The sequence below is a fragment of the Anser brachyrhynchus genome (assembly GCF_964034855.1).
Source record: "Anser brachyrhynchus genome assembly, chromosome: 9".
Classification (NCBI taxonomy): Eukaryota; Metazoa; Chordata; class Aves; order Anseriformes; family Anatidae; genus Anser; species Anser brachyrhynchus.
In genome coordinates, this window is record NC_137703.1 from 14,756,610 (window position 1) to 14,768,137 (window position 11,528).

An 11,528-nucleotide genomic window follows, 5' to 3' on the forward strand; every position below is an offset into this window, starting at 1 on the left:
CTTTGGAATTTCAGAACTGAACACGCTGTTATTTTTTGTATAATTCATAGCACATACGTAGCCCTGGGTAACTTAGGCATGAAACTCTTACTTTTATCAGTGCCATCTAATTTACTTTTCATTGGCAACATGAAAAACAAAAGCTAAGTAGTATTTTTTGTCTAATTTTGACTGTAGCATTCCAATACTGCATTCTGACACTAGCTTAATGAGGATTTGGGATCTTATCGAGAGCTCTTCAGTGTAGCCGATGATACCCCAGAAGCATAGGTTCCAGCCTGTTATCCTGACTCCACCAACAGAAGAAACCATGTGGTTCCCCTCACAGCCCATGCAAACAACAGGAGCTTAGCACTCTGCATATCCAGAGATTCAAATCCAGTGTCACTTTTCCCTACAGCACTGTAATGCCTGCCAAGAAGATTAAATATTCCAGCATATCAAAGAAGAAATTGAATGTTTCTGGAAGGGAGAGAACAGAAAACACTGAAATCCATATGACTGTGATCTCTCTTACAGGACCTTCTGCGTCGGGACATCTTGTACTATAAAAGTCGGATCAACATGGATGACATGGAAATCCTGGATGTAGAAGATGGAAAGGACAAGGACTTCAGTATCAGTGTAAAAAATGCATTTAAATTATACTGCCGCAACACCGAGGAAGTCCACTTATTTTGTGCAAAAAAGCCCGAACAGAAACAGCGCTGGCTGAAGGCCTTTGAGAATGAAAGGAGACAGGTTCAGCTCGACCAGGAAACAGGTATGGACAAAGCAATGCTGTGACACAGGGTTATGTTTTTTATTTTAGTTTTAGATTTTTGACAGGAAGCCAAAGCATGCTCCAGTCCAGCTCTGGGCTGCTGACTAGAATGCACTGAATGAATTTGTGCAATTTGAAAAAATACAAACCACAGTGATCAGACTCTGCAGGAAGTCCTCTGAGACCTTGATGTCTTTAATGAGTTCAGGCAGGGCTGACAAAATAGTCAATGTATTACATAGAGCATCAATTATTTTGCAGGATATCATGAGAGCCTGACATGGCAGCATCTGTACAAAACACATTCAGTCAAAAGTTCGCACTGTGAGAGAGGGTTTTCATTGTTTTGTCCAAATAGTTCAAACGTGAGATCTGAGCCACAAAAGGTCTGGACTGGCTTTGTCAGCTGGCGGGGAGAGGTGGGGTGGGGGCACGGGCAGGCAGTAAGCCTTGCCTGAGAGGTAAGGACCAGGCGGGGGGGGGGAGCAGTATTTGCCCCAGGCAGCTCTGGGAGTAATTTTAGATGGTGACCTCCCACCTCAGGCATTTTCCTGCTTCACGGTTTCTCTTAATGTCTATGCAAGTGTGCTCCCATGAAATACAAAGGGATGACCTGCTGCTGACAGTCTCTCCTTTATTCTCCAGGTTTTTCAATAACGGAGGTGCAGAAAAAGCAAGCAATGCTGAATGCCAGCAAGCAGCACCACACTGGGAAGCCTAAAGGTGAGTCATTCCTGAACTTAAAAATGCTGCTAGAACTGCAGGCTGGGGGCTGGTAGTGGTGTTTATGGACTACATTACTAGTGCTTAAGCTGCCACCTCTGAGAGCATTGCAATTTTTGTTTAAGCCTTAAGTTGGTGAGATACCTCTTCCCACGTTAAAGTGCTTCAGTTTGCGTTCTCATGGTCAGATAAAGGTAGAGATGGTTGTCAAACAGCTAGGTAATGAGCAACTTCAACTGAAGTGATCATTCCCAGCTTGGAGATCTATATATAAAACTAAATAATTCTCACCAAAGATGAAGAACAGTAAAAATTAAGCTATCTTACCCTTAACAGCACAATCCGTCAGTGAGACTGAAGGCCACGTTCAGAGGAACATACAGCATCCAAGAGCTGCCTAATATAGAATCAGCTGACTTTGTAATCCCTCTGCAGTTTCTTTCAGAGTTTCCCTGACATTTAATTTTCCTTACTGCAGATCACAATTGCTTGTTCTTTCTAATAAATGGCAAACGTTCTTTGTCATTCATACCAGCATTGTTCTGCTAGATTTCTTCTAGGCATATCTTCTCCAGGTAGGACTCCAGAGCTAAACACTGCAAAGTAGTCCTGGTACCTCTAAGCCCTAAGACTGTATTAGATCCAGCTGATAAGTACCTTTCTTTATATGGCTGCTACAACTCTCTCCTATTTGACTTGAACTAAGAATTCATGGCATTAAGCTTCGAAACATAAAGAAAGGAGCACTTAATCCAGGGCACAAAAAAATGCTTTTTTTTTTTTAAACTGTGTTGACAGAGCTCAGATGTGGGTCATGTTCAGTAGAACATTTTTCTTGCTAAAACTTCATTGATGTGTAGCAAAAGATACTGGTGAAATGAAGTTTTAATGGTTGGTGTTAGTGACTTACCACTATCACGTGACTTTTCTCTGAATAAACCCATCTGGGACTATTTTCAGTCAGTGGTGTTAACAAACTCTTGAGTAGGCCAGATGGTGAACTCCCATGTGACAGTGTGCAGTACAGTTCCTGGCTGATTCAGACAGCTGGAGTCAGGAAACTATTCCCTAACTACAGGAGACCTGCTCTGAACCTGATCACTGAGTGCTGAACCAGAAACCACAGCTAAGCACAAGCAGCATCCCCTGTTCAAAGGCTAGCTCACAGCCTCACCCTAGATGCCAGGCTCTCCAAACAGCATGACATTCCCTTTGTGAAGAGACAAGATGAAATTCTGTAATGATTCCTAAGATGCAGAGGGTCATAAAGGCTACTGCAGCACAGACCTGTCCTGCCTGTGGCAAATGCATTAAAACTTGCTATTTTGGCAGAATCCCATGAGCAGATGGCATGCTCATTAACAGTGCTGTTAAAATAAATAAATAAATAAAAATTAAGTGGCCAGAGGAGTGCAAATGCGAGCAACAGAACAAGCGGTTCCTGTGCCTGAAGCACTGTCATCTAAGGCTTCCTGCCACCCTTTTTTGTGATGCCTCCATCCCTCTTTATATCCCAAAGAAGAGATGTCATTTGCTTTCCTTTAGGCCCACAGAGAGGCAACCAATTCCTTGTGGTGGCAACAGCCAGCAGTAGGATCCCAGCTGAGTCCCCAGTAAGAAAGCTTGGCTACATTTCAAAATAAGCCAGAACTAAGATATGGCCACAAACGGAGTTTGGGAGGAAGCCAGACCACGGTAACAGTTTAAAAACACAGGGGCCAAGCAGAACAGGAGCACAGCACGCCAGTGCTGGCTGCAGGCTGGGCGCTGGCCATTACGACTCAGAAATGTTTCTCAAGTCCATATGCTTTTACCAGTGCGGGAAGGCACAACAAGCAGAGGCACATGCCTATCAGCTTCCTTTCCTGGAATGCAGTGACCGGTTAAGTTTGTCACAAAGAGATGAGCTACAGCGATCTAGTTGCATTGTACTCCTGACAGAACACTGTCAAGGTATGCCTGACAAGGTATGCTCTAGGGCTTCCACAGCACCAACCCTAATCCTAAAAGGCAGTGCTGAAATAAGGGGTAAGCTGAGGGAAATAACATTTGTTCCCCTGCTGCTTTAACAGGGATGGGGCAGGGTATATGGAAAGAACTGTGCTCAAGTAACATGCTTCACTTATTTCCTTGTCATCAGCTGTCACCAGGCCATACTACGACTTTCTGATGCGTCAGAAGCATCCCACCTTGCCTACCACACTCCCTCAGCAGCAAGTCTTCATGCTGGCAGAGCCCAAGCGCAAGCCCTCGAACTTCTGGCAGAACATCAGCAGGCTGACACCCTTCCGCAAATAAGGACAGCCCCAAGTTTGTGCCTGAACCCCTTCTGAGAAAGCACTTTATCCATCAGTCCTAGGAGGTGGAGCCCAGGTTCTTCCAATCCTTTGTTTGCAGAGGATGGCACATGTGCTCCTGCTGTCTCTATTTATTTTGCAGACCAACTGACCTGGCTCTGAGGTGAGACACTGCATGTGTGCTTGCACACATGTGCATTTGTGCATCGAGCCAGCCTTGCACAGCACCCGCGACAAACTTCCAGGAAGAGATCACAGAATGGAATCGATGTGTTTCATCTGAAAAGATTTTGCCTGTCAGCTGTACACCGAATCACTCCTTTCTGCTGTGAACACTACTGCTGTCTGGCAGCAGTCAGAGAGGGGATGGCAGCTGTTAAACCTACCGGCTCCTTGTCCACTGACATGCTCAGAACAACAGCTCAGTGTCGCTGGCATACATTTTCCAGGGAGTAAAAATCCCTTCCATTCTCTGCCCATTCCCCCACCTTTCTGATCAAGGACATGATCTTCCTACACACTTCTAACTAATTCAGTTAGCCTTTGCTGGCACTCAGACAAGACAACAGTGAGTATTACACTGTGACCCTTTTCTCTTTCCTTTAATTCAACAACACTGATGAACAAGATAGTTCATTAAATGGTGCCAATCAACCTGCAGCATGAGTAAAGGTCAAGAATCTCTCTAGAGGGTTTGTTACATAAGTTAGAGAAAAATGTGCCTAAATTAATACCATCAATTCCTTAGACTCTCTTTTATCATTCTGCCATATTTCCTGGCCAATGAAAATGCTCACTGTTTGTAATGTGTTTATTTATGGTATAAACCAGAACTGTGTATTTTGTAAGTCTGTAATTGTTCTTGTCAGATGTTGTTAACTTGATGCCTGTTTTGTCTGTTTTTATTTTTTAAATAACAAAAGGTCAATATTTGCAAACCTAGCTCCCAGAAGTCAGTCTGCAGTTTGACACTGAAAAACTAAAACCATGATAGTTATGCAAACTCCTACAGACCCTCAATTCAAGGGGTATTATTACAGGGTTTTGACACCTTCGAAAAACACAAAACAAAACCCAACCTAAGGCTAATTGCAAAAGGCCAAGACTTAACACTAAAAGCCTCACTTTAGGTACCCAGCTTTCAAACTGTGGCCAAGAAAAATTAAATTTAAACCTTGGTTAGCAAAAGGAAAGATTTGCCTTACCATAGTGAGAGTTAGAAGCCATACTGACTGAATTTCTTAGCTTAGGAGACGTTGGAAGGAAGACACCCCCACGTTCCAACACGATGCTATTTGAGCGAGCACTAACTGCCTGCAAAGCTCGGAAGTCCAGTGTTTGTTAATGCTGTAGCTGACCAAAGTCTGGTCATCCAGGGATATCTGCATTCAGTAGCATGTACAAAGTCATTCTTGCACTATATCTTCTCCCCAGACCAGGGGCTATATAATTTCATAAAGAAACTTGTAAAAGTAATGCTCAGCCTGTGTTTGTGTCTGACATGTCTTATCTGTGTAAAGTTGTTTCTCTTCAAAATAATTGTGGAGATTTTCCTCTTGCAAGTTAACACATGACTGCTGATCAGTGGCGAAGCGCCTGCAGGCTGCCCTCAGTGAAGCCATCTTTTGGATGGCAAGCTGGTGGAAGTGAGAGATGGCACCAGAGAGGCACTGGTCACTCAAAACACTGATCAAGGTTAGGCAAGTCATTGGCTGCACCAGCATCTGATTCCCAACTGCCTGCTAGTTACTTAAAGGGGAAAAAAGTCAAGTAAACATGAAAAAAAGCTGCAGGGGGTGCTGAAGCCCACTCTGAGCAACAGGGCATTAAAGAGGCACAGCAAGATCAGTGAATTAAGAAACAGTCCTGAGAGAACCCAGCAGTTTCTCCTGGACCTGGCACAGCCTGTGCCACACCTGCCACTGTTCCTGGGAAAACGCACACCCCATGCTCCTCTGAAAGGCAGAGCCCAATGTGCCATCACCACTCAACACAGTCCTCTAGAGAATGGCAACAAGAAACCCAATAGAAAAAAAAATAGAGGAAATTAGGGCTCACCAAATCGAAACACATTCTGGAGCTGCTTTCTGCCTGCCTCAGTTACTCGAAGCAGCCCCATCACTTATTTCTGTCGTTTGTCAAAAAATTTCTCTCTGTGGCATGCAGCAGTCAGGAAACCAAACCACTGGGACACTTGCAGGAATAGCCTTTAAACATTGAAGAACCAGGCACACATCACTAAAACATGGAGGGGAAACAGAAAAAAAAATCATCAGCTCTCTATTGTGCACTGCAGCTGCATTATCAGCCTTGCAGTGCTCTTCCTGTGTCAACACCTCCAGCTCTTTGAAACCATGCAGCCCACGAGCCCTGGCTGGGCTTCCCCTCGTGGCTTAGTGTAGCAGCAGCCAACAGGACCATCCGCCAGCTGGGCTGTGCCACCTGAGATAAGCAGCAGCAGAAGTTTTGTTCACTTGAGGGGAAGAGGTGTCAAGACCTCAAGGGGGGGGCGGCAAAAAAACGATTCTGTCAGAAGGCACTGAGGTAAGCCCCCCCGCCCCCCCGCTTCATCTTGCCCATCAGCATAATTTACAGCGCCATGTCGTAGCCATACACAGTCTACTGACTGCTTTGCCTGCCTCAAGCAGTACGCTGTTTGGCCCTCCGCCTCCTACACCCAACCTAAACACTAGTTCAGGTGCCACCTGGCCACAGCTCACCTGCCGCTAAATGCTGTAGGCTCCAGGCATGAAGACCAGCATCCAGCACTGCCCCTCTGGTAGGTCAGGAGCGCTACTGAGCTGACCCCCACACCCCCCCCCCCAACCCTCAGGGATGTCACCTGCACTCCCCAGTCCCAGCACCCATCGCACAGCTACCCGCCAGCAGGCTAAGCCTTTGCACAGGCACACTTCCTTTTTTTTCGGGGGAGGGGGGGGGGAGGCGGGCACCCATTGCTCCCTGACTCACCAGCATAAGCTTTATTCCCCAGAAGTGCTGAGCAGAGCAATCCACCATTTGGACTTCACATCATCCTGCACACTAAATGATTACCCTCGCTGCATCGCAATAACCAGAACAGAGTCAGCCTTACAGAAAGCATCAGTAAGAGAAAGCAATCATTTCGCTTGTGTTTACCCTAAATGTGTGCACCCCTCCTTTCATTATCCATGTGTCTGTTTTGATTGGCCAGGAAGAAAAAGTGTTGACACAGAAGGGATCAATTGTCTGAGCCTATGAGCTCTGCAGTATTGGGGGGGGGGGGGGGGGATGCTGGATTGAACCAGACTAACCCAGGCCAGAAGAGGTGTTGGGATTTTACTTATCACAATTCCCCCAACAACATACATGCATGCACACACCCTCAAAATAAGACTTACTGTGAAGCTGCATCAGGTCACTCGCAGTCTTGTCACGTTGCTATCTGACTGTGTTCCAAGGATGGAGACTGCCCAAAACCTCACTGGGTCCCTGTCCGGCATGTCACCATCCATAGTCTGAAAAAAGTTATCACACCTGTTTGAAGTTCTCTTGTTGCAACTTCTGATCCGTTTTTAATTTGTATTTTGCTTTATACAGACACTCAGCTTTAAGTCTACACTGAAGTTACTCCAGTACAAATCCTGATCTATTCTACTGAATGAAAGGGGGTGAGAATGGCACAGAAACCAGTACCCTGATTTTCTGCAGCTTTTTGTTGCAATTAAAAAAATAAAATAAAAAACCCTCCCCACAGTGACCACACATAAGAGCTGATTACTATTATCTCTGTATCAGTACTCTGAACTGTAAATTTGCATTAAGTTAGCAGGTTATTTACCATCTCTTCCAGAAGTTATTCCATATATGATCAATTCACACAAATGATTTATATTGAGAAGCTTTATAGAAATTTTTGTTAAGTGCCAAAAGAGACTTCTCTGGCCAAACAGCATCCCAATGGAAGAAAAGCTCTTTATTTCTGGTAGAGGAAAACATGTCCTCTACTTGACTGTTCATCAGTAAATATTTTTATTAAGTGTCTTTGGTTGGGATCCTAGCCTTGTAAGAAACACTTGGAGCTAGGATCTGACTCCCTATGCAAGACTGAAATCAGGTATAAAAGTTGATTGCACTGAAAGAGTGGAAACCTTGTAACATAGCAGGTGGAGTTACAGCATTAATAAACAGGTAAGAATCAAACTCAATTTGCCCAATGTAACCACACACCCACATCAGTGTAACAGACTGTACATCTGAACAAGATTTCATCAAGAAATGACATTCTTTATTTTCTACCCAGCACCACTTCCTGCTTCAGAAACCACAAAACCCAACCAACCCATGTATCAGATCGTGCACGTATGACCTCCACTGATTTTTAAATGATTAGGCACTCAAAAGTCATCTCCTTTGCTAAATGAAGAAATGGTAAAATGTACATATGCTATAAAGTGGTAACAGACTAACCAACAGTATTTCCCTCCTTTACATCTTTCATCTGGATTTTAAACGGCGTTATTCAGCATTTGTACTGTTAGTTAAAATTATCAGGGAGAATGTGTATGTAGGATAGAAAGCTTGTATGTGTGCACGTTAAATGATGACCTTGTGGATCTTCCTAAACTCATAATAAGAGTTTTTCTGGCATATGAGCAGCAGGTCAAGTACAACTTTCGTCAAGCTTTCAGAGCTTACCAGACAGAACAATCTCAGACGCACAAGAGAAGCCCATGTAAAGCACAACAAAGCAGAGACACAAAAACTTCATTACCCACCTCTCCTCCTCTCAAAACTGAGCCTTCTACCTGACCAGAAGTAAGGATTTTCATGGAAAGAACAAACAAACAAAATGAACCAAAACAAACAAAAAGCTAACACCACTTAAAGCTCCTACTGTGAGTCTGCACAGCAACCACTCAATTCATGACTTCAGGGTAGAACCTAACTGCTAAAAAAATACTTCTGCATTTAGTTACAAGAAGAGGACAAGATCTGATCCAAGCGTGGTTTCGTGTTTTCATTTGCTTCTGGCCATGTCTGCCCCCTTCCCTCCTGTAGCTATATGTTTAGAAAAATTCTTGTGAAAAACAGCCACATTTCCTATTGAGTAAAATCTGCCCAGATTTCACTCAGACAAGACACAGACTTCTGTGAACCAGTCACGAGAATGATTTGCTGAAGTTATCAATCAAAGAGAACCAGTGGCTGCTAAATAATCTAACTTTTGCTCTGGAAAAAGAAAAAAGTAATCTCTATATTATTAGTCTGGAATAACGGAGTCAGAAAACGTGGATGGATACACTGGAAAATTGCTTATGCTTCAAGTCTTGATAGCATCGAGACCAGTATAAGCCATCTTTGAACCTAATCTAAATATTGAAAAGATCAGTGCCCAGAGCTAAATATTCCCATGAAGCGACCTTTAAGATCTTCCCTATTTAATCCTTTACCTGAAGAGCTTTGGGGTGCAGGTTGGTGAAGAGTCCTGCTTGTGTCTGGCCTCATCCATCACCTCACCACAGGTAATTGCAGCTGTCCAGGATACTGCTCTGCAAAGCCAGAACTTCACAGTCTGCCACCCAGAAGCCGACAATGCAGAGACTGCCTGCAGCTGGGTGTCTGAACAGCTTCCTGCAAATATCCAACAGCCAGGCTTCCACATCATTAAATCAGAACAACCGAGAATTGAAACGTTTATGAGTAACAGATATCCCAAAGGAATCTTGGCTTCAGACCGAAACCACATTTCTTAGGATGCCAGAATGACAGAAATTAGCTTTTCTTAATGAAAAGGTCTTTCATATTTCGCAATATAAATCAAAATATCAGGCTGTGCTCCTCTCAATTTACTGTAGCAGAAGAGTATCTTTGTGTAGCAGCAGAATCAATTATATCCACCTTCCAGTGATTTTTAAGTTATCAGTGTTCTGAAAAAGTATCATATCACTTGCTACACAGACTGCTTAAGAACTTTGCCAGGATTTAAGACATGGTACAGCTTCCAGCAAGTCCTAATTTCTTATTTTATTGCTATTACTGAAACTGTCTTCAAGTTTAGCCATCTGCCTGCTAACGAGGGGTATGGCACTTGCAGTTTCCACAGCAAATACGGTACTGTGGTAACTCAGAGCTTGAGGAATGGAGCTATCCAGGCTTCATTCAACTGCTGGAGCCTCAGCCTGCACCTGTGGCTACTCGAGTTTTCTGCTCAAGCTAGCAGGACCTGCCGCTGCTATTGATGAGTGGCAGTACCACATCAGTTTGATAAGATCTCCACTACGATGTCCTGTACACCAGCCTACCAGTAGAAAATCCCTGCCCCCAGAGCTCCCAGCCTAAGCAAAGCTGTAGGATCAGGTCTTCAGGTAAGTAATGGGTTTAAAAAAAAGTAAAACTCTGGTAACGGACAGAAGTAAACTGAACAAAACTGAAGTGTTTCCAGTTCATTTGAAGCTACTGAAGGTGTAGTTTTGTTCATTTAATTTAACAGTGCAGGGGAAGGAATTAATCTACGCAGCAGTGGAGACAAATCAATGCAGCTCATTTCAGAACTACACTAGTGCAAAAAGACACTCAAATAGGACACAGCAGCAGCATCTTTCTGCTCAGTGATGCACAGAGATCAGGGTGGGGTAGGAGGATGGCCTCCTGCGTGCTCAAGAACAGCAGCAACCTGGATTGCTTTCATAGTCACAGCTGCGTATTTCAGGCTTGTAAGAGGCCAAAGCACTGTCCTTCCGGACCATGCAGCAATCGCCACTTGCCCTGCCTTGGGATTAACACCTCACACCACATTTCATTTCTCACCATGTCTCCCATCGTTCCTTAACAGACTACATTATTAAAATCCCACGGCTTTGGCAATGCTGGTGGTATCAGCAAAAATGCAGGCTGCTTGTTCTTACTGCATACCTTTGTCATTTTCCTCCCTGCAACTACTCCACTCTTCTCTGCATAGCGAGCTTCTCTTTTGCACAACTTTGCTACCAAAGCAGCTCCCTGTTTTACAGCCCGTGCATATGAAATACCCGTGATATGTAACCCAGACTTGTATAACTTTGTGTGTGACTGTTTACATATACATTTGTGAGATGGGAAATAAACGAGCTATCAACTTTATTCCTGACTATAATCTTCCCATAACACGTTAACCACTGAGTATACAATAAAAGCCTTTATATCTACCAAAGCAATGGTAGGTATAACTATAGTTTCATCTTTCCACAGCTGCTGCTTCCTTTTTCTTTGAAGCTACAGCCTACCTGAACATCCATTACCTAGCCCCAGTAGTTTTTTTTGGCTTCCAGCGACCTGAAACAATACAGTTGTTACCAAAATCATACCATCGAGAAAAACTTTAGCTCCTACTTCAGGCACATTAGCATTCATGCATTTAAAGAAGATACCGCACTTCATCTCAACCTTATAGTTTCATGTGATCGTATTTCTTACAATAAGGCTGGTAAAAGCAGAACTGTGGAAATATGCGTTCCCCTCCCTCATTCTGAAGCACCAATTTGTCCAGTACCTTTATCAAAAAAAAAAAAAACAAACCACACACACAACAAGCTATTGTGAAGCACTATAAAATAGACTGGTATAGCCCCCAATGAAGATTTAGCTGTATTAATTTAAGCTCACCATTAGGCTGCTTGGTGCCAAGTATTTTCCCTGTCAGGCTAGTGCTTGGAATATCTTTAAGTCCACCTACATCTCCATCTGTGGGTTACTCGTCCATGTGAGGATCGGCAGCCTCCACAATG

General features: G+C 43.8%; 1 protein-coding gene across 11 annotated transcripts in view; it reads left to right on the forward strand.

Moving 5' to 3' along the window:
* Positions 1-4,722, forward strand: part of ARHGEF4 (Rho guanine nucleotide exchange factor 4) — a 213,396-nt gene extending 208,674 nt beyond the window's left edge. For 10 of the 11 annotated variants that reach the window (XM_080604822.1, XM_080604826.1, XM_080604828.1 and 7 more), the window contains 3 exons: positions 520-763; positions 1,409-1,486; positions 3,627-4,722. In XM_080604822.1, the coding sequence (XP_080460948.1) occupies positions 520-763; positions 1,409-1,486; positions 3,627-3,784 (480 nt within the window). In that variant the 3' untranslated portion in view covers positions 3,785-4,722. Of the gene's footprint in view, positions 1-519; positions 764-1,408; positions 1,487-1,822; positions 3,606-3,626 lie in introns of those variants that run through there. The other variant, XM_080604825.1, reaches the window with a different exon arrangement.
* Positions 4,723-11,528: the final 6,806 nt, after the last annotated feature.